At 36.7% G+C, this 27,555-nt stretch overlaps 1 protein-coding gene across 1 annotated transcript in view; it reads left to right on the plus strand.

The window, feature by feature from the left end:
- LOC128664420 (uncharacterized) overlaps positions 1–27,555 on the plus strand; it is a 401,731-nt gene that overhangs the window by 107,084 nt on the left and 267,092 nt on the right. The window contains exons 5-6 of the mRNA XM_053719251.1: positions 8,082–8,456; positions 18,788–18,973. Of these exons, the coding sequence (XP_053575226.1) occupies positions 8,082–8,456; positions 18,788–18,973 (561 nt within the window). The remainder of the gene's footprint in view (positions 1–8,081; positions 8,457–18,787; positions 18,974–27,555) is intronic.

Consider the following 27,555-nt stretch of genomic DNA (forward strand, 5'->3'; position numbering starts at 1 on the left):
CCTCTCCCTCCTCACTTTTGCTCTCTCTCTCCCCCCTCTCTTTGGCTCTCCCTCTCCCCTCTCTTTTGCTCTACCTCTCCCCTCTCTTTTGCTCTCTCTCTCTCTCCCCTATCATTTGCTCTCTCTCTCCCCTCTCATTTGCTCTGTCTCTCTCTCTCCCCCCTCTCATTTGCTCTCTCCCCTCTCATTTGCTCTTTCTCCCCCCTCTCTTTTGCTCTCCCTCTCCCCTCTCTTTTGCTCTCTCGCACCCCTCTTTTGCTCTCTCCCCCTCTCATTTGCTCTCTCTCCCCTCTCATTTGCTCTCTTACCCCCCTCTCTTTTGCTCTCTTTCCCCCCTCTCTTTTGCTCTATCTCCCCCTCTCTTTTACTCTCTCCCCTCTTTTGCTATCTCTCCCCTCTCTTTTGCTCTCTCTCCCCTCGTTTTTGCTCTCTCTCTCTCTCTCTCTCTTTCCCCTCTCGTTTGTTCTCCCTCTCCCCTCTCTTTTGCTCTCTCTCCCCCTCTCTTTCTCCCCTCTCTTTTGCTCTCTCTCCTCCTGTCCTTTTTTTTTTTTAATTAGGGCACTCTCACTGCCTCCCCCTCCCTGCTGAGCTGCCCACTCGCCACCTGCCCACACCTCCCACCTGCACCAGCAGAGGATTGCTACAAACGGTGACACACACAGTGTCGCCGTCTGTAATGATCAGGCATCTGGCCTCATATGAAGGCGGAGCACCGATCGCGCTCCGGCTCCATATGCGGCAGATGCCTGAAGCTTCAGAAGCTCCAAGTCTAAGCCGTTATATTACAGCTGAGAGTTTGAGCTCCTGAAGCTATCTCTTCGCTACGAGGTGGCTAAACTGCCGACGGCGACACACATTACAAACCAAATTATAGTATAGATATTATATAAATATGTATAATATACCTACAATCCACCAGATCATGTAGGTTTCTAACTAAGGTTTTTTTCTTTATTAACAATGGTGATCATGCATGTACTGTGAAACTTAGTTTACATCAAGATTATTTCAACAATTATAAAACAGAAATCACTTTTATATTTACATACTGCCCATCATATATTACAAGGTATTGGACTGGAAAGGGCTCATTTGTAGATATGTGTGTTTGTATGTATGTGCACATACATACATAAACATATATACATATAGACACACATATACACCTTGGAGCTTATCCCACAACAAAACCATGTCATATTCCATATAAACATTGAATGAAAAATATACACTGTATATTTCAATAGAAAATTAAATTTTAAATGTTAGTGAAGAACACCACTATTTAGAGTTGCCACCTCAGCCATGTTTTTCTGGACACTTATGAGTTACACATGCTGCATGGTGTGCAGGGAACAATATGTATTGTGTTTCTGGACAGCACTATTCATATTCCTCCCTGCACACCCTGCAGCATGTGTAACTTATACGTGTTCTGTATTTTAAGGGACGGGTGGCAACCCTACCACTATTTGACCTTTGACTTGATGCACCTTCAGGTTAGCACACCTTCCGCTAAGCACTCAAGTGATAGCTTAAATTAGTTTTTCAGCGCAAGCCCATAGAAGTTTATTTTGTGAGTGATTTAGTGCACTCATGCTATCCCACATTCAGATATTAATGCACCCTGGGATTTCACTCGAGCACTAATATTTTACTTTGACCTTGTAATGTGAAAGAAAAAATGGAAGTGCTTTGGATTGCGCTCTAGTGATGTTAGACCACCATAACATTTTTGCTCTCCACTGTAATCTAGGGCATGATATTTTACAATTTTACATCATATTTTGGGGCAGACAAAATGGTAGCATTAAAATGTTCCTGTTAATTAACTGACAAATTATCTGTCCAACAACTCAAAATGTATATAAAATAATATTAACATTGTAATAAAGTCAACTACTCTTTAAAGTATATGTAAACTGAGACATTTAGAAATAAAAAGTACCTATTTTTTTAAAATAACGTGAAAATAGTGACTTTGCAGTGTCCTGAAAGCTGATATGCTTGTTAAAATACTGCTGTGTAAGTAAATTCATCAGGTGCAGCAGGAAAAAATAATGCATCTTTAAAAAGAATATTAAACACTTTCTCCCTAGAAAAGCTAATTCAGTATCCTGGATTGTCCTCAGAAAGCTATGTGACTGTTAGAGCAGTGGACACATAAATTTACAGCTAGCCATAATTTGCCACAGTTAAAGGGACAGTCTAGTCAAAATTAAACTTTCATTATACAGATAGGGCATGTAATTTTCAACAACTTTCCAATTTACTTTTATCACCAAATTTGCTTGATTCTCTTGGTATTCTTAGTTGAAAGCTAAACCAAGGTAGGCTCATATGCTAATTTCTAAGCCCTTGAAGGCCGCTTCTAATCACATGCTTTTTTATTTGCTTTTCACAACAGAAGACTGCTAGTTCACGTGGGCCATATAGATAACTTTCACCTAGATTACGAGTTTTGCGTTAGAGGCTATGCGGTGCTAACGAGAAGTTTATGCTTACCGCTCACTTACAGACAGCGCTGGTATTACGGGTTTTTACAACCCAGACAAGAAGTGAGCATTGAGCAAAATTTTGCTCCTTACCGCACTCCAATACCAGCGCTGCTTACGTTAGCGGTGAGCTGGTGTAACGTGCTCGTGCACTATTTCCCCATAGGAATCAATGGGGAGAGCCGGCTGAAAAAAAGTCTAACACCTGCCAAAAAGCAGCATAAAGCTCCTTAACGCAGCCCCATTGATTCCTATGGGGAAATACATTTTATGTCTACACCTAACACCCTAACATGAACCCCGAGTCTAAACACTCCTAATCTTACACTTATTAACCTCTAATCTGCCGCCCCCGACATTGCCGACACCTAAATTATATTATTAACCTCTAATCTTCCGCTCCGGACACCGCCGCCACCTACATTATACTTATGAACCCCTAATCTGCTGCCCCCAACATCGCCGACACCTACATTATATTTATTAACCCCTAATCTGCTGCCCCCAATGTCGCCGCCACCTACCTACATTTATTAACCCCTAATCTGCTGCCCCCAACGTCGCCGCCACTATAATAAACATATTAACCCCTAAACTGCCGAACTCCCGCCTCGCAAACATTAGTTAAATATTATTAACCCCTAATCTGCAGGCCCTAATATCGACCCCACCTACCTACATTTATTAACCCCTAATCTGCCGCCCCCAACATCGCCGCCACTATATTAAAGTTATTAACCCCTAAACCTAAGTCTAACCCTAAACCTAACACCCCCTAACTTAAATATAATTAAATATAATTAAAAGAAATCTAAATAAAATTACTATAATTAACTAAATTATTCCTATTTAAAACTAACTAATTACCTATGAAATAAACCCTAAGCTAGCTACAATATAACTAATAGTTACATTGTAGCTAGCTTAGGGTTTATTTTTATTTTACAGGCAAGTTTATTTTAACTAGGTATAATAGTTACTAAATAGTTAATAACTATTTACTAACTACCTAGCTAAAATAAATACAAATGTACCTGTAAAATAAAACCTAACCTAAGTTACATTTACACCTAACACTACAATATAATTAAATGAATTCCCTAAATTAAATACAATTAAATAAAATTATCTAAAGTACAACCCCCCCCACTAAATTACAGAAAATAATAAACAAATTACAAGATTTTTAAACTAGTTACACCTAATCTAATCTCCCTAACAAAATAAAAAAGCCCCCCCAAAATAAAAAACCCTACCCTACACTAAATTACAAATAGCCCTTAAAAGGGCCTTTTGCGGAGCATTGCCCCAAAGTAATCAGCTCTCTTACCTGTAAAAAAAAATTACAAATCCCCCCCCCAACATTAAAACCCTTACCTTACCGGGAGAAGTCTTCACACAACCGGGCCGAAGTCCTCAACGAAGCCGGGAGAAGTCTTCATCCAAGACTGGCGAAGTGGTCCTCCAGACGGGCAGAAGTCTTCATCCAGACGGCATCTTCTATCTTCATCCATCCGGCACGGAGCGGGTCCATCTTCAAGACATCCGACGCGGAGCATCCTCTTCAATCGACGGCTAACACAGAATGAAGGTACCTTTAAGTGACGTCATCCAAGATGGCGTCCCTTCAATTCTGATTGGCTGATAGAATTCTATCAGCCAATCGGAATTAAGGTAGAATCAGCCAATAGGATTGAGCTCGCATTCGATTGGCTGATTGGATCAGCCAATAGGATTGAACTTCAATCCTATTGGCTGATTGCATCAGCCAATAGGATTTTTTCTATCTTAATTCCAATTGGCTGATAGAATTCTATCAGCCAATCGGAATTGAAGGGAAGCCATCTTGGATGATGTCACTTAAAGGTACCTTCATTCTGTGATAGCTGATGATTGAAGAGGATGCTCAGTGTCGGATGTCTTGAAAATGGGCCCGCTCCGCGCCAGATGGATGAAGATAGAAGATGCCGTCTGGATGAAGACTTCTGCCGTCTGGAGGACCACTTCACCCAGCTTGGATGAAGACTTCTCCTGGCTTCATTGAGGACTTCGGCCCGGTTGGGTGAAGACTTCTCTCGGTAAGGTGATCTTCAAGGGGTTAGTGTTAGTTTTTTTTAAGGGGGTATTGGGTGGGTTTTAGAGTAGGATTGGCTGTGTGGGTGGTGGGTTTTAATGTTGGGGGGGGGATTTGTCATTTTTTTTACAGGTAAGAGAGTTGATTACTTTTGGGTAATGCCCCGCAAAAGGCCCTTTTAAGGGCTATTTGTAATTTAGTGTAGGGTAGGGCTTTTTCATTTTGGGGGGGCTTTTTTATTTTGTTAGGGGGATTAGATTAGGTGTAATTAGTTTAAACATCTTGTAATTTGTTTATTATTTTCTATAATTTAGTGGGGGTTTTTTTGTACTTTCGATAATTTTATATAATTGCATTTAATTGTATTTAATTTAGGGAATTAATTTAATTATAGTGTAGTTCTAGGAGTAATTAAAACTTAGGTTAGGTTTTATTTTACAGGTAACTTTGTATTTATTTTAGCTAGGTAGTTATTAAATAGTTAATAACTATTTAATAACCATTCTACCTAGTTAAAATAAATACAAACTTGCCTGTAAAATAAAAATAAACCCTAAGATAGATACAATGTAACTATTAGTTATATTGTAGCTAGCTTAGGGTTTATTTTATAGGTAAGTATTTAGTTTTAAATAAGAATTATTTAGTTAATGATAGGGATTTTATTTAGATTTATTTAAATTATATTTAAGTTAGGGTGGGTTAGGGTTAGACTTAGATTTAAGGGTTCAAAACTTTAGTATAGTGGCGGCGACGTTGGGGGCGGCAAATTAGGGGTTAATAAATGTAGGTAGGTGTCGGCGATGTTAGGGATGGCAGATTAGGGGTTAATAATATTTAACTAATGTTTGCGAGGCGGGAGTGCGGCGGTTTAGGGGTTAATATATTTATTATAGTGGCGGCGATGTTCGGTTCGGCAGATTAGGGGTTCAAATTTAAATTTTAGTGTTTGCTATGCGGGAGGGCCTCGGTTTAGGGGTTAATAGGTAGTTTATGGGTGTTAGTGTACTTTTTAGCACTTTAGTTAAGAGTTTTATGCTACGGCGTTGTAGTGTTAAACTCTTAACTACTGACTTTAAAATGCGGTACCAGTGTTGAAAGGAGAGGGTCTACCGCTCACGTTTTGGCAGACTCGTAATACCGGCACTATGCAAGTCCCATTGAAAAAAGAGGATACACAATTGACGTAAGTGGATTTGCGGTATTTCCAAGTCTGGCCAAAAAAGTGAGCGGTAAACCTGTACCTGCAAGACTCGTAATACCAGCGGGCGTTAAAAAGCAGCGTTGGGACCGGCCAACCTTGCTTTTTAAGCCTAACGCAAGACTCGTAATCTAGCTAATTGTGATTACGCTCGTAGAGTTATCTAAGCGTTAGTACAACACACTACTAAATGCAAATCAATAGATAATAAAAAGTCATGTGATCAGGGGGCTGTCAGAAGATGCTTAGATACAAGGTAATCACAGAGGTAAAAAGTATATTAATATTACTGTGTTGGTTATGCAAAACTGGGGAATGGGTAATAAAGGGATTATCTATCTTTTAAAACAATAACAATTCTATGCTAGACTGTCCCTTTAAGGGAGAAATGATCAACATGATTAATAAAATACTTTTCAAATATGTATTTTATATCTACAGGGAGTGCAGAATTATTAGGCAAGTTGTATTTTTGAGGATTAATTTTATTATTGAACAACAACCATGTTCTCAATGAACCCAAAAAACTCATTAATATCAAAGCTGAATAGTTTTGGAAGTAGTTTTTAGTTTGTTTTTAGTTATAGCTATTTTAGGGGGATATCTGTGTGTGCAGGTGACTATTACTGTGCATAATTATTAGGCAACTTAACAAAAAACAAATATATACCCATTTCAATTATTTATTTTTACCAGTGAAACCAATATAACATCTCAACATTCACAAATATACATTTCTGACATTCAAAAACAAAACAAAAACAAATCAGTGACCAATATAGCCACCTTTCTTTGCAAGGACACTCAAAAGCCTGCCATCCATGGATTCTGTCAGTGTTTTGATCTGTTCACCATCAACATTGCGTGCAGCAGCAACCACAGCCTCCCAGACACTGTTCAGAGAGGTGTACTGTTTTCCCTCCTTGTAAATCTCACATTTGATGATGGACCACAGGTTCTCAATGGGGTTCAGATCAGGTGAACAAGGAGGCCATGTCATTAGATTTTCTTCTTTTATACCCTTTCTTGCCAGCCACGCTGTGGAGTACTTGGACGCGTGTGATGGAGCATTGTCCTGCATGAAAATCATGTTTTTCTTGAAGGATGCAGACTTCTTCCTGTACCACTGCTTGAAGAAGGTGTCTTCCAGAAACTGGCAGTAGGACTGGGAGTTGAGCTTGACTCCATCCTCAACCCGAAAAGGCCCCACAAGCTCATCTTTGATGATACCAGCCCAAACCAGTACTCCACCTCCACCTTGCTGGCATCTGAGTCGGACTGGAGCTCTCTGCCCTTTACCAATCTAGCCACGGGCCCATCCATCTGGCCCATCAAGACTCACTCTCATTTCATCAGTCCATAAAACCTTAGAAAAATCAGTCTTGAGATATTTCTTGGCCCAGTCTTGAAGTTTCAGCTTGTGTGTCTTGTTCAGTGGTGGTCGTCTTTCAGCCTTTCTTACCTTGGCCATGTCTCTGAGTATTGCACACCTTGTGCTTTTGGGCACTCCAGTGATGTTGCAGCTCTGAAATATGGCCAAACTGGTGGCAAGTGGCATCTTGGCAGCTGCACGCTTGACTTTTCTCAGTTCATGGGCAGTTATTTTGCGCCTTGGTTTTTCCACACATTCTTGCGACCCTGTTGACTATTTTGAATGAAACGCTTGATTGTTCGATGATCACACTTCAGAAGCTTTGCAATTTTAAGAGTGCTGCATCCCTCTGCAAGATATCTCACTATCTTTGACTTTTCTGAGCCTGTCAAGTCCTTCTTTTGACCCATTTTGCCAAAGGAAAGGAAGTTGCCTAATAATTATGCACACCTGATATAGGGTGTTGATGTCATTAGACCACACCCCTTCTCATTACAGAGATGCACATCACCTAATATGCTTAATTGGTAGTAGGCTTTCGAGCCTATACAGCTTGGAGTAAGACAACATGCATAAAGAGGATGATGTGGTCAAAATACTCATTTGCCTAATAATTCTGCACTCCCTGTATATAGACAGCCACGTTAACTTCCCAATAGTTGTCTTTGTATGTGAAAAACATTTATGTGTTTTTAACCTCAAACATTGCTTGTCAAGGTCTGGGGATGTAAATTATTTCTACTGTAAAAGTATGTGAATGCAGATGACAAAAAAAAAGGTTTTAGTAATAATGATTTGTTGAAATGTATAAACAAAAATGGCTAAAACTACAAAACAAGTCTCAGCAGACATCACAAATATATTTTATATTTTTAAAAAAGGTTTATTAGATATAAGTAATTCATGTTAACATGATTTTTTTTCTTTTTCTTTTAACAGATTTGTCTGGAAGAGTTTCTTTTTGCAGCACCATCTACAGATCTTGCGGTACACCTCTTTCACAACTGCGTTCATCATCCTTATCTCTGCCTGTGGGAGATTCTGCAGAATCTGAAGAAGAGTTTGGAAACTATTCCAGAAAAAACACAGAGCACAAAAGCTCTCTTTTGGCAGGCAGTGGATATTGCAGCAGTATTTTGAATCCTGTCCTATCCAGTTGCAGTAACTATGGTAATGCAGACCTTCCCCAGGCCTTATCAAATTCAATGAGAAAATGCTCAGAGGCCGCAGGGCTTGCATCTTCTTTCCTTGAAATTTGGCATGACCATCTTCGTCCCCATTGGCCTGTACTTCCACCGATCTCCCCACAAAGAGGTTAATAAATGTTTATTTTTTTCTACTCCTTCTTTCTGATTCCATATGGCTTGTTCACAGACCTTTGCTTGTGAGAGTTTGAATGCGCGCTTGCCTAGACTGCTGTGAGGGAATTGTTCCACTATTGCTGGCCATCCTCAAATCAATGCCTGCACACAACAACAGAAACTGACTCAGATGTAGTGGTTTCCACAGAACCATTGTTAGGCTTTTGTCAAACATTTTTGAACCTAATAAATAATGTCAAAAGCCTCTATCATGGCCAAAAATGTTCCTTTTCAAACATTTCTAATAGTATTTTTGTTCTGTCATGTCTCCCAGTGTTACAAAGAATTTGTGTTGCACAATAGGAATGTGCTGTATCGCGTGCCACGCGGGGAATTTGCCCTTTATCTTTATTCAAACAAAATAACTGCCATTGGCTGTATTTTTTTAGTATTAACTGCATTTATAAATTTGAGCAACTTTGTTTTGCTACCACAAAAAGAGTAATGAGAAATGTGAGTAGGTGTAAAATACAATTTGACAGAAAAAAGACATATAAATTACCAATTTTGTATTGAATATATGTATTTTTATATATCTATATATCAACCTTAAAAAGTTCAAAACTGCTGAACTTTGTCGCTAAAGAATTGGGGCACTTGCTTACCCCCACTGGGTAATTATTTTGTGCTGAAAAATAAATTTTCAGCTGCATATACATTCAGTTTCATGTAATACCTATTGAAACTGATTGCAAGTTCCTAAAATTGAAATCATTTTAAGATAATATTTAAAATTCATTAGTAGAATATTACAATTTCAATATATGGAGGTAGAGTAAAAAATTCCCAGAACCATGTATCATTTCTGTTCCTATTATACTGTAAAATGTATTTTTAATACATACACTAAAGTTATTGATCACTTACCAGTGATTACATTGCCTTACTATCTAGTCATGTGTGCTTTATGTTTTGTTTTTGTTTTCAACAAAAGGACAATTAAATATAGTAGAATTGCATAATCAACACATGCATAATAAACTACAATGCAATAGCACCTACTTTGACTTTCAAATGAACAGTAGATTTTTTTCTGACAAATTTCAAAGTTTATTTCAATTTCCCAGCCCATTGTAACATGTTGCAGCCATCAGTCAATCAAAGACTCATATACATATACAGGGGCCTATTTCTTAAAGCGTCAACTGAAAATACGCTTGAATTCCTCGTCGTATTTGTCGCGAGATTGATCCATCGTAGTTATCAAAGCGCCAAGATCGGCAAATGTTGAAATTTGTGACATGATATACGATCCTGCAATCTCAATCCGACGCAGATCGATGCTTGCGTCATTACAGATGTTTCGAATTCAGATTCGACTCTATTTGAGCCTTTTCCAAATTTATCAAACATTTAACAGGTGTGCTCGCGTGTATTCCGATGCAGCGTACCTAGTTTTCAATCCGCCACCCTTAAGGTCGCGGATGCCATAGAACTCAATGGGAGTCTGAAAACACAGAAAGCTTATGTTCAATGCTTCAAGAGAATGAAGTATATTACATAATAAAAGTAAATTAGAAACTCTATTAAAATTGTATACCCTTTCTAAATCAAACAATATTATTGCTCCACATTTGGTGCACTAGTAGATATAGGGATAAAAATGAGACATTACTACTTATGGATTATGCTACAAATTTGGCTCTCATTACAAAGCAAGGGTACAATATTATTTCTACAAATTTGTTGAAAAGTTTTGCCCCAAACTTGTCACACTAATAGATATAGAGATAAAAATGAAATAAATACACAACATAATATAGCTAACTTCCTTTTTATTTTTGTGAAACATCTATGTGCACCATGTTTAAACCATGTAATACAAGTCTCACTCTCCACTTTGCACCAATTTTGACGCAACACTTTTCGTACCAATTATGACACAAACTCCTAAACAACCCACACACTAGTAAAATTTTCAACCACTTTTGATTGGAATATGCATAATCACATGATTTATGACATCTGACAATCTGATTCAAATATACATTTTAAACTATCACTAACGAATCAAATTGCTTGATACTTGTGTCATTGATCACTCATCAGAATTTGTAAGTGCCATTTGTTACATTGTGTATTATACTTTGAAAGGATGTACTGTATATGTGAAATTAGTATTAAAGATAAACATTGATGCTGACATTAGGACACACAGTGTAATATTTTAGACAATGATTTTAAAAATCGATTGATGTTTTATTCAATATAATCTAAAGCTGATAGCTCAAAGGGATAGCCCACCTAGCATTAAACTGTCATGATTCAGATACATCAGAAATTAAAATCACTTCTTTACTGTCATGCTATTTTCAGTGTATTTCTTCCTTCTCTTGAATTTCTTTTTCAGTAAGAAATGTCATCTTATATGCCAGCCCATTTTATAACACCTGTGTAGGGTGCTTTTTAAAACTAAATTGCAATCAGGAGGGGTTGCACAGGTACAGAGAGAAAATTGGCCCAGCTCTTAAAATATCCATTAATTACAAATAAATACATATGATACCCTGATGACATGTTATATTTGAAATTATTCCTGCTCAGAATAATAATAAATGTGTACTATATACATATAGTGGTATAAATAAACACAGAAATATGATAGACAACATTGTTTAGAACAAAAAAAGGAACTTTGGGACATGTAAATATGTTTGCAGAAGATTTCTGTCATAACACACACACACACACACACACACATATATATATATATATATATATATATATATATATATATATATATACACAAGTATGTGCAAAGATATGTGTACAAATTCTAATATTCATTTATAAAAAAAAGCCTGAGATAAAAGCATATCATGACTTCTAGAAATACAAATACACATTAATTTATGTGAAAGTATCATATAACAGATTTTTTTGTATAACAAATAAATATAAAAATAACTTTCTATAAGATATTTTTTGTTGAGGTATAAATCTATCTATTTCTTGGACATTAACAGATGTGCTTTTTCACGGACAGTAATAAAATGGTATAAAGTTAGGAAAAACCCTAATAACCTCGTCATCGATGACTGTTTGTTATCAACAGTCCGATGCTTATCGCTCCCTACTAAGTGTTTTTGGTGGTATTTTTGATAAATAAGGGGATCTTATGTGGATCCGCGTCAGCGATGTCTGGCAAGTGTACTGATGCCGGCGAATGCACTGAGATTGACGCTTTGATAAATATGCCCCACACTGAACTCTTGCACATGTTGGTGCCTCAAAAAGTGTGTATATAAAAACAATGTGCACAATTTGATAATGAAAGAATATTGGAAATTTCCTAAAACTACACTCTCTATCGAAATCATGAAAATTTAATTTTGACTTTAGTATCCCTTTAAAGGGCCTCTAAGGTCAAATTAAAGTTTCATGATTCAAATAAAGCTTGCAATAAAAAAAAAAAAAAAACACATTTCAAATATACTTCCATTATCAAAATGTGCATATTATTTTTATAAGTAGACTTTCTGAGACTCCGGCTCCTACAGAGTATGTGCAAAGTGCACAGTATATATGTATATGCATTTTGTGATTGGCTAATCACTTTCACATGATATAGGGGAAGGGAAAATTGAATGAATTTCATAATTTGCTAGAAAATAATCTACTGCTCATTTCAAATTCAGAGTAAGTGCTATTGCATTGCCTTTTTATTGTGTATTTGTCAAGTATTCAATTCTACCCTATTTATTGGTCCTTTTAAAGACAAGCTAGGTATTTGTTTTTAGGCATCTTTGGAATATATCAGAGATTTAGCACTGCAGTGTACCGATCTGCCTGAAAAATAAATATTACATTCATTTGCAGTTATGACTGAACACAATTTGCAGATATTTCTAAATGTAAAGTAGGACATCTTCACATAGTGCAGAATTATGTAACATTATCTTAGCGATAGCTTTAAAAATTAAAAGATTTGATAGATTTTAGCCCTCAAAGTTGCACTTACCTGGTCCTATCTCCAGGCTCTTGTGATTATGTCTTCTTTTTCAAAAGCGGTTTGCGGGGGCGCTGTCTAATCACATTGCGCACAATCGCACTATTGAGCTAAATGTAGCTCACTACCAGACCAGAGTGGGAGCGAGCTATATTCAGTTCAATACCGCTTTTGAAAAAGAAGACATGATCAGAAGACCCTGGAGAGGAGACCAGGTAAGTGCTAATTTGAGGGCTAAAATCTATCAAATCTTTTCATTTTTAAAGCTGTCGCTAAGATAATGTTACATAATTCTGCACTATGTGCAGAATTAGGTAACATATTTACATATTTTTTCCCATATATTTTAAACTCTGCAACTGGCATAACAAGTCATTGGAAACACATTAGGGGAAAACCAAGTTCACAGTACACAGTCATTTTTAACTATTTCTGCAAAAAAAAAAAAAAAAAGGATCATCCAGAGCACTGTTGCTATTACAGTATTGTGGCTAACAGCTAGCTATGAATTTTAATGTAAATTACAGAAAAAGAATGCAATCTTTCTGACATAATGTATTCCAAATAAAATCAAACACTTTATGGAAAATGACTTAGGTATTTTGCTGTCAACACATTTGTAGATATTCATTTAGGTGAAAAACCAGAGCTACAGATCATCCTGCATTTTGTGAGAGTCCCTCAGGATTGCAGTAGAAGACAGTGATGAGATGTGCTGCCGGTAGTGTGTCCACTCTTTGGAATCCATTTCTGTTCAAACCTCAATCAGTATGAGGTAAGGTGCTGCGATCCTGAGGGACTCTCCATGCACTGTGCGGCACTTACCTCATACGATTGAGATTAAGGAGTGTAAGTAGATTTCCAAAGGGATCCGTTGTTTTATGCTTATTCACCTTCTGCTACTTCTCACAAGACTTTGTGGATTTAATCTACTATGAACTTTGTTAGCGACAAGTATTACTACTAATACAACGTCTGAATTACTATGTGTAGAACTTGAATGGACTTTGAATATTAATTTATTCTTTTATTAACACTGTACTTGACTAGTATAGTATCACTTTTAAGTTTTAGGTTTTAAGTTTAAATTGTAACTATTATATTACACTATTAGCATTATTACTGTAAGGTTATTTTTTATTTACATAGTTCTATATTGCAGTACAGTTATATTCTCTAGTGTAGACAAGTATTGACTTTTTTATCGTATCACTTGGCTGGTGTTTTTTATATATATCTTTGTACTAAGCCTCTAGATATATTACACTGATTTTCTGTGCGCTTCTAAGACGCACAGACTATACTAGGTATTTTTTACTTAAAGCTAGTACTGATTTTAAGGACAAAGTGAATGCAGGGATTTATCGATACTGGTTTATCTATCTCTTTTCACTGGCTTATCAATTTGAAATTGATCTTACACAGCTTTATCGATTTTTACAAAAATATTTTTTTTTATAAGTAATTTATTCTCAAAATATGGGGCATTAATTTATGATATAATGTTTGCGCCATTGGTTTTCAATCCCCCTTTTTTCCAATATATATATATATATATATATATATAAAAGTGCATTTGCAGTAAGGTCGATGAAAACATATTTATGCAATATTCATTTTTAATAAAAGTTTTAACTATGTATTTACTGTAAATATTTCACATTCCAATGTTCAGAATAGCAGAATATGTAGTATGTATTTTTAATAGATATTCCTATATATTCCTGTATATATATATACATACTTTATATATATATATATATATATATATATATATATATATATATATATATATATATATATATATATACCAATAGATTATCATCTATGTATATAGGTATAGATATATATTGTACCAAAATACCATCAGCTATATAGTGAAATATGTATTTTTGAATAAATAGAACGTATTCTTCTATGTGAAGAACATTGGAATGTGAAATACTCATATTTTCTTGTCTGGTTAGCGCTCATGAGAATATACAATCGGGTTTGCGCACGAGTTGGGTGTTGACTTTTTTGGGGAAATATGTGAATTTGAATGCAATATTCTAACTTTGGCTTTTTGTGCTTGTCGGGTTAACTCCATGCCCACAAAATGTGTGCTCCACTTGTAATCTGGCCCATTATGTATAATATTTTTCCTTACAACTCTCAAATTAAATGTGTACACTACTAATCATAAAGAGTTAAAGCCACTTTAATAGTACAATTATGAATTTAAAGTTAATTGTGAAAACCCAGATTACATGTTGTATGATTAAGAACACCTGTACATAGATATTTTTGTAATATATTTGTCTCTCCACATATGGGTTATGACTCATTTTGATAGTTATATATATATTTTTTATATATATGTATAGTTTACTAAAATCATTGTGAAAACATGGCAAATAACCTTGCAGTAGACAGTGAATAATCAGTTCAGCTTCCATTGCTCACATTGGTAGTATGCTAGTGCTTCATAACTAGCAATAAGGGGTACTGCAGACTTTATTGTGTGTGTTTTTGTAACACTTTTTTGTGCTGATATGCGCACGGTGCACAATTGCTTGTTGACCCATTTTAACCTTTTTTTCAATATCATCTTTAAAGTGTAACTGTCCTTGACAATGAAGGAGACCTTCCCATTGTCCGATCTCTTTAGGCAATCTTTAACATGGAGTTAAATGGCGTTCACATGGGGGAGTTGGCTGGAGGAAGGAAACAAAGTGGTCTGTTGTTTTTGAGTGACTTTGCTAGAGTTTCCCCTTTCATTCAGACAACGATGCACTTCTATAGAAGATGACAGACATTTTGACAGGTGCAATATGCTTTGAACTGTCTTGCCACATCGTGCTTTTGTCTTGAATTTTCCCAGCAGACTAGCACATCTCCTTGGGATGCTGATATACATATTGTTTGCTTTTCATCTTGTTTCGGGGCGGCCCTCTTTCTCCGTTCTCAGCATTTTTTATTCTATATGATAAGCAAGACAAAACTGTTAAGATTTTTTATGCTATATTTTGAAATACATTTGGGGTTACTGGAAAACTTATGGATTCATTTTACTTTAATTGAAAAGTATACCATGAGGACTCATTCATTGATTTCTTTTTTAGTGAAATATAAAAAGATTATTATGTGGCATTTCTGAGTCTCAGGTTTATAGCATATGTTTGTAACCTGGTTTTGAGGATAGTCTGTAATTGTTTCAGATTTAAAAAACAAGGCCTTCTGGAAGTATTATTCAGTTTGTGCCATCCTATCATTGCTATTTTACAGCTCTAGGACTGAATGTCAGCTTTAAAGGGACAGTGTACTGTAAAATGTTGTCCCCTTTAATGTGTTTCCAGCAATCCATTTTAGCTGCTGGAGAGCATACAATTATTAATAATTCACTCATTTACCTTTATTTTGTCATTTTAAGTAGTTGTTTTGCCCTCTGAAACTGCCATCTACAATAAAAAGTTCAATACTGCCGAAAAACCTATGTAAAAAGATAACAAAATATATCTACTTCCCAGTGGGGGTAGTGCTAAAATGCTAATTTTCAATTTTTGTCTCTAAATATTGGATTTAAAAATACAGAAAAGATAAAAAGGTCTGTAAATTCAGCCTATTTGATTGGGTTGTGGCTTCGAAGAACAAAAACAGATATTCATATACAAAAATACATGCTATACTCTGCAGCTGGAATATCTAGTTTTTAAAAATACATTAAGGTGAAAACATTTTTACACTGTCCTTTAAAGCAAGAGCTTTGTAGTTTATCTTCAAATTTGAGGAATTAAGCTTTAACTCTGAGTTATTTTCTAGTATCTACAGACTCATCCACTTTTACATAGTGTTACATTTATGTATTTAAGTTTTTAGGTTTTTTTTGTATAGAAATAAAAACGCTTAGAGAGTACTTAATGTGAAAGTATACTACAGTATGCTAATGTTGTATAACCTCAACATGCCATTTTAAATAACTAGCACTATTTGATTGGCTGGCACCATTTGCACACCCCTTGTGCTAATCTCAAGGTAAAAGAGCTGCTGATTGGTCTGTTTACCCTGTGCATGCGCTTGGCATATTTTGCATGGCATATTTTAACAGGCTGAAGGGCCTCCATGTTGAACTAGACTCACAATTTGAAATATGAGATTCTGAGGGATCAATATTTGGAGTTTCTTTAGCTACTCTGAAAATGTGTCTCAGACTATTTAGGAATTTGTTCTTAGGTCAGAAATAATGGATTTTTATTTGCAGATTAAAGGGACACTGAACCCAAATTTTTTCTTTCATGATTCAGATAGAAGATGCCATTTTAAGCAACTTAATTTACTCCCATTATCAATTTTTCTTCATTCTTTTGCTATCTTTATTTGAAAAGCAAGAATGTAAGTTTAGAAGCCGGACCATTTTTGGTTCACAACCTGGATTGAGCTTGCTGATTGGTGGATAAATGCACCCACCAATGAACAAGTGCTGCCCAGGGTCCTAAACCAAAAATTGCCTGGCTGCTTAGCTTAGATGCCTTCTTTTTCAAATAAAGATAGCAAGAGAACAAAGAAAAATTTATAAAAGGAGTAAATTAGAAAGTTGCTTAAAATAGCATCTTCTATCTGAATCATGAAAGAAAAAAAATTGGGTTTAGTATCCCTTTAATGAAACTAGGTGTTTATTATCCAGCATGTACATGTTTTGAAACTAGAAGGTGAGATACACAATATCCCAAAGATGCAGTTGTGAGAAAGTGATATGTCTCTCTTTGTGACAGATATTTATTTGCAAGGGTGATCCTATACATACTTTATACAACAAATCAAATAACTGTATGTAAAACAATGAAAAGCATGTAACGAAAGGCTAGAAGGCCTTCTAATATATTTAATTTGCTTTGTGGTCTTAGTGTCCTTTATTGAGAAGAAAGCATACCTAGGTAGGCTCATGAGCTGGGAGATAGCTGCTGATTGGTGGCTGCACATACATACCTCTTATCATTGTATTACCAGTGTGTTGAGCTAGCTCCCAGTAGTGCATCGCTGCTCCTTCAATGAAGAATAGCAAGCGAATTAAGCAAAATTGATAATAGAAGTAAATTGGAAAGTTGTCTAAAATGATATGCTCTTTCTGAATCATGAAAGAAAACTTTTGGGTTTCATGACCATGTAATGTCCCTTTAATATTATTAGTAGGAATACTTTAATAGATGAAGATGTGTGTATGAAAGGAGTTAGGTACTTTTACACAGTTTAATGAGATATTATAATTATTTCTTTCATTATGGTTCAGAATAAATATTAGTGTATAATATAAAGTTTAACATAGTGTAGAGCCAGCGGGGCATATGTATTAAGCTCCGAATGGAGCTTGATGCCCCGTGTTTCTGGCGAGCCTGCAGGCTCACCAGAAACAGCAGTTATGAAGCAGCGGTCACAAAGACCGCTGCTCCATAACCTGTCCGTCTGCTCTGAGCAGGCGGACAGATATCGCCGGAAATCAACCCAATCGAGTATGATCGGGTTGATTGACACCCCCCTGCTGGCGGCCGATTGGCAGCGAGTCTGCAGGGGGCGGCGTTGCACCAGCAGCTCTTGTGAACTGCTGATGCAATGCTGAATACGGCGAGCGTATTGCTAGCCGTATTCAGCGAGGTCTTTCTGACCTGATCCGCAATGTCGGATCAGGTCCGACAGACCTTGATAACTTGGGGCCAAAGTATCCATTTCACAACCTACCTGTGGGTTTGTACTACAGATCAAGTGCTGAGATACATATTTTCTTTCACAAGTGTAGTCACTTTAAGTCTAAAAAAATAAGTAATAACAATATTATTAGCATTTGTAGGTATGAAAAAGGTTAAATTGATCTGGGAACAAATCTGTGTACAATTCATCGCTAGAGACCGATTGGTCACTGACTTTTTAAATCACATTTCTCAGGTTTGTTAATCAACAGTGAGATGTTCTACCACAATAAAAACAACTTATGCTTTTATTTTTTAGACATAAAACATCCATATAAAAAACACATTTAAAAAGTTGCCTTCTTTTAGGCATAACAAATAAAAAAAGAAAATGTAAACAAATTAAAGCTTATAGCCTATCATTTTTGCTTTAGAGTGAGGTCCATCCATGACTACGACAGATTTGAATGAAACATTTTTCTATACTGTTTATGTAATATAATGGAATTAGATTACAGGAAGATGATCACAATACTACAATGCCAGGACTATGAATCTCTCACACTGTTTTTAAAACTATTGCTTATTTGTTTAATTTAAAAGAGCTATTTTTCAAGTGCTGTGTAATTGATTTACATTTTTTGCTTAATTTGTTATTATTGCCTTGTTTCCTAGATTTCTCAAATGGTTCCAGTGATAATGAGGAGGATAGAAGATCCCAGAGCTCTGTAGTAAGCACTGGTACTCAGGATGCATTTGATGAACTTGAAAACATTGTACAATTTACTGGATCTACTTCATCTCTTGAGCAAAGAGAACATACAGAGAATCTGTTTAATAAGGACTTCCCATCAGTCTCAGGTATTTGCATTTTTAATAATAAACACATTTTTTTTTAAAAGGGTTAAAACTTCATAAATTCTACAGCAAAAATATACAAACTGACTATACAATAAATCTGATAGTCTAATAATGCAGTGCACAGTGGCACATTAAAGGGATATAAAACCTAATTTTTATCTTTCATGATTCAGATATAGTATGCAATTTAAAGCAACTTTCTAATATACTTCTATTATCAATTTTCCTTTGTTGTCTTGGTATCTTTATTTGAAAAAGCAGAAATGTAAGCCGGCCCATTTTTTTGTTCAGCATTCTGGGTAGTGCTTGCTGATTGGTGGCTACATTTCCTAAGTTTGCCTTTTAGCGCTTGTTGGGTTAGTGAGTGAGCAAGCGAAAACAGTTTACTTTTAACTCATGATATGCGCGCAACCTGATGCTGACAAAAAGCTTACTAGTTGCGCAGTTAACGCTCGAGCGGGAGCATTAAATAGCTCTCCACTTGTAATCTGGCCCAATATGTTGTTTACTGCACTAAATAACTACCGAATAAGGCCTAGTTTCCATTGACATGGTACATTTTGGAGACTGGTGATAAAAACATTTATCTTCATTAAAGTCTATGGAGAATTTTTATGTTACCACTAGTTTCCAAACTTTACTACCTCAATGGTAACTAGGCCTTACCCTGGTCAGAATTCCAATTAAAAGCAAAAAGCTTTTATATCAGATTAAGTTAATTTGTTAATGGATTTTAAAGTAATTCCAATCAATAAAGTTCCTGTTTAAATTGGAAAAAGTATTACATTATTAAACAGCAATCAATAAATGAAAACCAAAGAAAATACTATAATAAACAGATTTATTACAAGGATTTTCACAGAGATGTATCAAAGCAATAAATATACAGCCTACATGAAAGTAAAACAAGTCAGCTAATAGATTTGGCTAAAATAAAAGTTGCACCTAATACAACATAAATACATTAAAATAAACAGTTACACTCATATAAACATTATCGGATAAATATTATTCATAGAAAAATGTATAACTTTGTTTCAATAAGGGTTCAAATGTATATGCTATAAGCCCATGTATTTGATTGCAAGGGGCTATAATATATATATATATATATATATATATATATATATATATATATATATATATATATATATTCAACTCCCATCGCACTTAAGGGATACTAAACACCTTTCTTTCATGTAATTGGCAAGAGTCCATGAGCTAGTGACGTATGGGATATACAATCCTACCAGGAGGGGCAAAGATTCCCAAACCTCAAAATGCCTATAAATACACCCCTCACCACACCCACAATTCAGTTTTACAAACTTTACCTCCTATGGAGGTGGTGAAGTAAGTTTGTGCTAAGATTTCTACGTTGATATGCTCTTTTCCTCTAAGAGTACAGTGAATGTCAGAGGGATGTGAAGGGAGTATCACCTATTGAATGCAATGGTTTTCCTCGCGGGAGATCTATTTCATAGGTTCTCTGTTATCGGTCGTAGAGATTCATCTCCTACCTCCCTTATTCAGATTGATGATATACTCTCATATTCCATTACCTCTACTGATAACTGTTTCAGTACTGGTTTGGCTATCTGCTTTATGTGGATGGGTGTCTTTCGGTAAGTATGTTTTCATTACTTAAGACACTCTCAGCTACGGTTTGGCACTTGCATTAATATAAAGTTCTAAATATATGTATTGTACTTATACATAAACCTGACTCATGGCAAATATATTTCCTTTTTGCAGACTATCAGTTTCATATTAGGGAAAAAACATATTTAGGAAAATATTTTTCTTACCTGGGGTATAGTCTTTTTTCAATTGACTGCTTTTTCATTAAATTTTGCGGGCAAAATTAGGCTCGCGAGGGCGCAAAATGCCAAAGTTTATTGCGTCATTCTTGGTGCGAGAATTTTTTTGGCGCAAAGGTACATCCAATGACTCAAATTCGTCATTTCTGGCTAAGTGCATCTGTTGTAAATTTGTGGAGATTATATCTCCAGCTGTGGTATGTAATAGTTGTCATGATAAGCTTTTACATGCAGAGAACGTGTCCATCAGTAATAGTACAATGCCTGTTGTTCCTTCAACATCCAATGTACATGATATATCTGTGAATATAAAAGATTTTATTGCTGATGCGATTCAGAAGGCTTTGTCTGCCATTCCACCTTCTAATAAACGTAAAAGGTCTTTAAAAACTTCTCATTTATTTAAAATGGAGTATATTCGTTCCTTGTTAAAAGAGGTGTTGATTACATTGGATATTGAGGAAACTAGTCCTCTTGATATTAAAACTAGTAAACATTTGAATTCTGTTTATAAATCTCCTGTGGTTACTCCAGAGGTTTTTCCAGTTCCTGATGCTATTTCTGATATGATTTCTAAGGAATGGAATAGGCCTGGTACTTCTTTTTTTCCTTCTTCAAGGTTTAAAAAATCGTATCCTTTGCCAGCAGTTAGATTGTAGTTTTGGGAAAAGATCCCCAATTTGATGGGGCTATTTCTACTCTAGCTAAACGTACTACTATTCCTATAGAAGATAGTACATCTTTTAAAGATACTTTAGATAGGAAACTTGAATCTTATCTAAGCTTATTTATATTCTAGCTATCTTCTTAGGCCTGCCATTTCTATAGCTGATGTTGCAGCTGCATCCACTTTTTGGTTGGAAAGTTTAGCGCAACAGGAAATGGATCCTGATTTGTCTAGCATTGTTCGCTTGCTTCAACATGCTAATCATTTTATCTGTGATGCCATTTTTGATATCATCGAAATTAATGTCAAATCTATATCTTTAGCTATTTTAGCTAGAAGAGCTTTGTGGCTCAAATATTGGAATGCTGACATGGTATCTAAGTCTAGATTACTATCTCTTTCTTTCCAAGGTAATAAGTTATTTGGTTATCAGTTGGATTCGATTATTTCAACTGTCACTGGGGGAATGGAGTTTTTTTGCCTCAGGATAAAAGACCTAAGGGTAAATCTAAAGCTTCTAAACGTTTTCGTTCCTTTTGTCAAAATAAGGAACAGAAACCTAATCCTTCCCCCAAAGAATCTTGTTCCAATTGGAAACCTTCTTCAAGTTAGAGTAAATGCAAACCGTTTAAGAAACCAAAGCCAGCCCCTAAGTCTGCATGAAGGTGCGGCCCTCATTCCAGATCAGCTGGTAGGGGGCAGATTAAGATTCTTCCAAAACATTTGGGCAGATTCTGTCCAAAATCAATGGATTCAGAGTATTGTCTCTCAAGGGTACCGAATAGGATTCAAAGTAAGACCTCTTGTGAGAAGATTTTTTTCTGTCACGCATCCCAGCAAATCCAGTAAAGGCTCAGGCTTTTCTGAAGTGCGTTTCAGACTTGGAGCTTTTAGGGGTAATCATACCAGTTCCGTTTCAGGAACAGGGTCTGGCGTTCTATTCAAATCTATTCATTGTCCCAAAGAAAGAAAATGTATTCAGGCCAGTTCTGGATCTAAAAATTTTGAATCCTTATGTAAGAGTGCCAACTTTCAAAATGGTGACTATAAGGACTATTCTGCCTTTTGTTCAGCAAGGGCATTATATGTCCACAATAGACTTACAGGATGCATATCTTCATATTCCGATTCATCCAGATCACTATCAATTTCTGAGATTCTCTTTTCTAGACAAGCATTACCAATTTGTTGCTCTTCCATTTGGCCTAGCGATAGCTCCAAGAATCTTTTCAAAGGTTCTCGGTGCCCTACTCTCTGTAATCAGAGAACGGAGTATTGCGGTGTTTCCTTATTTGGACGATATCTTGGTACTAGCTCAGTCTTTACATTCTGCAGAATCTCACACAAATCAACTATTGTTGTTTCTATAAAGTCATGGTTGGAGGATCAATTTACCAAAAAGTTATTTGATTCCCCAGACAAGGGTCACTTTTTAGGTTTCCAGATAGATTCAGTGTCCATGACTCTGTCTCTAACAGACAAGAGACGATTAAAATTGGTTTCAGCTTGTCAGAACCTTCAGTCTCAATCATTCCCTTCAGTAGCTTAGTGCATGGAAGTTTTAGGTCTCATGACTACAGCATTGGACGCGATCCCCTTTGCTCGTTTTCATATGAGACCTCTCCAGCTTTGTATGCTGAACCAATGGTGCATTGATTATACAAAGATATCACAATTAATATTCTTAAATCCCAATGCTTGACTCTCTCTGACTTGGTGGATAGATCACCATCGTATAGTTCAAGGGGCCTCTTTTGTTCGTCCAACCTGGACTGTGATCACAACAGATCAGCAAGTCTTTCAGGTTGGGGAGCTAGGGATCTCTGACAGCACAAGGGGTTTGGAAATCTCAAGAGGCGAGGTTACCAATCAATATTTTAGAACTCTGTGCTATTTTCAGGGCTCTTCAGGTTTGGCATCTGTTGAAGAGAGAACCATTCATTTGTTCTCAGACAGACAATATCACAACTATGGCATATGTCAATCCTCGGGGTGGGACATTGCAGTCCCCAAGCCATGAAAAAAGTATCTTGGATACTTGCTTGGGCGGAATCCAGCTCCTGTCTAATTTCTGCAGTTCAAATCCCAGGTATAGACAATTGTGAAGCAGATCTCGGTGTAAGGTTCAAGTAGAGTTACTGTTATCAAGTGTAAGCATGCAACCTATTTCTCCCGCTCAGTCTCACAGCAAACCTGTGACTCTAGATGAAATCAGAGTCAAGTTTTTGCTCATAGACTGAGGGGACTGTAAGCAGTCAGAAGAGTGTAAGGTAGAATGAGTTTAGGCAGGAATGTGTAGCAGAGCTGTGTTTAGGTTATAGTTAATTTAGCAGATATGATAGGCTAGGTTATGGAGATCAGCTACTTTAAGTATGCAAGGCTGATGTCAGATATCACGCTAGAAGAGTATGTTGTTTAGTGAGACTTAGTATTGCCCTTTAAGGCTAGCGTGTTAATCACAGAATCCAGCTGACTAGGTACTACACAGAGTTTTCACTAATACTGAGTACCTGCTTATCCAGTAGTCAGTTCAAGAGTACCTTCACTGCTGAAAGCTCTAATGAGTGTTTTAAGGTACAAAGAAATCCCTGCTTGACTAGGACAATTTCTGCTACAGAGAGAGAGAGACCTGGGCGTGATGGCTTCCTCGCTAGTGTGCGGCGGGTCTGTGTGAGACCAGTAGGCGTGGCAGTCAGTGTTAGTGTGAACGGCAGAGCCGCGGCTGCTTGCCTGTGCTTCAGAGGCTGATCCGGATCACAGCTGAGTGACGTCACAGACAGCGTGTGCTTAGAGAGGAGACAATGTTGCGATTCAAGTTGTAGCAACGTAGAGACCTGGTTGTTAATATTTCCCAGAAGAGATGTGAGGAGTTCCCCTCAGGGTTGAGAGTAGAAAGGCGTTTAGATTCCAAGTTGAAATCCGTTTCTTTAGAAGGCTAAGCTGAGTTGCTTCAGAGCGGTGTGATGAACCCTGTTGAGACAAAATACTTAGCCCCGAGGAGGAACAGGAGGATCCTTATATAGAGTCTGATAAGAGTCTTAAAGGTATACCACAGAACCTGACACTTAGATACTTGCTTGAGCAGAATCCAGCTCCTGTCTAATTTCTGAGGTTCATATCCCAGGTATAGACAATTGGGAAGCGGATTATCTCAGCCGTCAGACTTTACATCCGGGGGAGTGGTCGCTCCATCCAGATGTGTTTTCTCAGATTGTTCAGATGTGGGGTCTTCCAGAAATAGATCTGATGGCTTCCCATCTAAACAAGAAACTACCCAGGTACCTGTCTAGGTCCAGGGATCCTCAGGCAGAAGCGGTGGATGCGTTAACAGTTTCTTGGTGTTACCAACCTGCTTATATTTTCCCACCTCTAGTTCTTCTTCCAAGAGTGATCTCTAAAATCATCATGGAATAATGGTTTGTGTTGCTGGTAGCTCCAGCATGGCCTCACAAGGTTTGGTATGCAGATCTTGTTCGGATGTCCAGTTGCCAACCTTGGCCACTTCCATTAAGGCCAGACCTTCTGTCTCAAGGTCCGTTTTTTCCATCAGGATTTCAAATCATTAAATTTGAAGGTATGGAAATTGAACGTCTAGTGCTTAGTCATAGAGGTTTATCTGACTCAGTTATTAATACTATGTTACAGGCTTGTAAATCTGTTTCTAGGAAGATTTATTTTTGAGTTTGGAAGACTTATATTTCATGGTGTTCTTCTCATAATATCTCCTGGCATTGTTTTAGAATTCCTAGAATTTTACAGTTTCTTCAGGATGGTTTGGATATGGGTTTGTCTGCAAGTTCCCTGAAGGGACAAATCTGTGCTCTTTCTGTTTTATTTCACAGAAAGATTGCTAAGCTTCCTGATATTCACTGTTTTGTACAGGCTTTGGTCCGTCTCAAGCCTGTCATTAAATCAATCTCTCCTCCTTGGAGTCTTAATTTGGTTTTAAAGGCTTTACAGGCTCCTCCGTTTTAGCCTATGCATTCTTTGGACATTAAACTACTTTCTTGGAAAGCGTTGTTCCTTTTGGCCGTCTCTTCTGCTAGAAGAGTTTCCGAATTATATGCTATTTCTTGTGAATCTCCTTTTCTGATTTTCCATCAGGATAAGGCAGTTTTGTGGACTTCATTTAAAATTCTACCTAAGGTTGTGAATTCTAACAACATTAATAGAGAAATTGTTGTCCCTTCTTTGTGTCCTAATCCTAAGAATTCTTTGGAGAGATCCTTACATTCTTTGTATGTGGTAAGAGCTTTGAAATATTATGTTGAAGCTACTAAAGATTTCAGGAAGACTTCTAGTCTATTTGTTATCTTATCTGGTTCTAGGAAAGGTCAGAAGGCTTCTGCCATTTCCTTGGCATCTTGGTTAAAGCATTTCATTCATCAGGCTTATTTGGAGTCAGGTCAGGCCCCCGCCTCAGAGAATTACAGCCCATTCTACTAGATCAGTCTCCACTTCATGGGCTTTTAAGAATGAAGCTTCAGTTGATCAGATTTGCAAAGCAGCAACTTGGTCTTCTTTGCATACATTTAATAAATTCTACCGTTTTGATGTATTTGCTTCTTCAGAAGCAGTTTTTGGTAGAAAAGTTGTTCAGGCAGCTGTTTCAGTTTGATTCCTCTGCTTATGTTTGAGTTTTTTCTTTTCATTATGAGAATAAACTTATATTTTGGGTTGTGGATTTATTTTTTTCATTGGAAAATGGCTGTTATTTTATCCCTCCCTCTCTAGTGACTCTTCTGTGGCGTTCCACATCTTGGGTATTACTATCCCATACCTCACTAGCTCATGGACTCTTGCCAATTACATGAAAGAAAACATAATTTATGTAAGAACTTACTTGATATATTCATTTCTTTCAGATTGGCAAGAGTTTATGAGACCCACCCTTTTTATGGTGGTTATGATTTTTTGTATAAAGCACAATTATTTCCAAATTCCTTTATTGATGCTTTTTACTCCTTTCTTTATCACCCCACTACTTGGCTATTTGTTAAACTGAATTGTGGGTGTCGTGAGGGGTGTATTTATAGGCATTTTGTGGTTTGGGAAACTTTGCCCCTCCTGGTAGGATTGTATATCCCACACATCACTAGCTCATTGACTCTTGCCAATATGAAAGAAATGAATTTATCAGGTAAGTTATTACAAAAATTATGTTTTTAAACAGTCTTAGACAAGTTGTCTGGGATATACATGGTTTACGGCGGACGTAGTGGGATTATATTCAGCCACTCCCCACTATTTCGGTTTAGAGGCTATCAGGTATGCTCTTAATCAATTCAGTAATTATGACACAAAATTAAAGGATTATGTTTTTAGAGTTTTGGGTTTTCTACTTACTCACAATTTTTTCAAATTTGAAGGTGATTTCTACCTCCAAAGGCGTGGAACTACAATGGGGGCTAAATTTGCCCATCCTACGCCAACCTCTTTATGGGTTGGTGGGAGGCGTCCCATGTCTTTGGAGGTAGCAATCCCTTCCATGAATGCATCAAGATGTATAAAAGGTATATGGATGATCTTCTGTTCCTTTGGACAGGGGATCAGAATGATATTCCTAATTTTGTCAAATATCTTAATTCCAATCATGTCAATTTATCATTTACATACTCTTCTGACCCTGTTATCATACCATACTTGGATGTGAATTTGATTGCGAATCATGATACCTGTATGATCCATACTACTCTCTACCATAAGCCAATAGCCTCCAACTCGATTCTATATGCTCGGAGTTGCCACCCTAGGCATGCTGGGTTTGGAGTGGCCAAAGGCCAATTTATCCGCATTAAGTGGAATTGCACAAATGAGAGCGATTGTGCTAAATAAAGCAAAACTCTAATTTTCCATTTGCTTGAGAGGGGCTCCTCTGAGAAGACGGTTAGAAGAGCATACTTGGAGGTCTCCAGATTAGATAGAGAGTCTATACTGAATGATACTAAGGTTCCTGAAAACAAAAAGGGAAATAATTTTGATCAATCTAACCCTGTATTCATAACCACCTATAGTCCTCAGTTTACACAGATTTGTGGCATAATCAATAAACATTTGCCAATACTCACTGCTGAGGATAGCCTTAAAGATTTTGC

The sequence above is a fragment of the Bombina bombina genome, chromosome 6 (genome assembly GCF_027579735.1).
Source record: "Bombina bombina isolate aBomBom1 chromosome 6, aBomBom1.pri, whole genome shotgun sequence".
NCBI classification, from domain to species: Eukaryota; Metazoa; Chordata; class Amphibia; order Anura; family Bombinatoridae; genus Bombina; species Bombina bombina.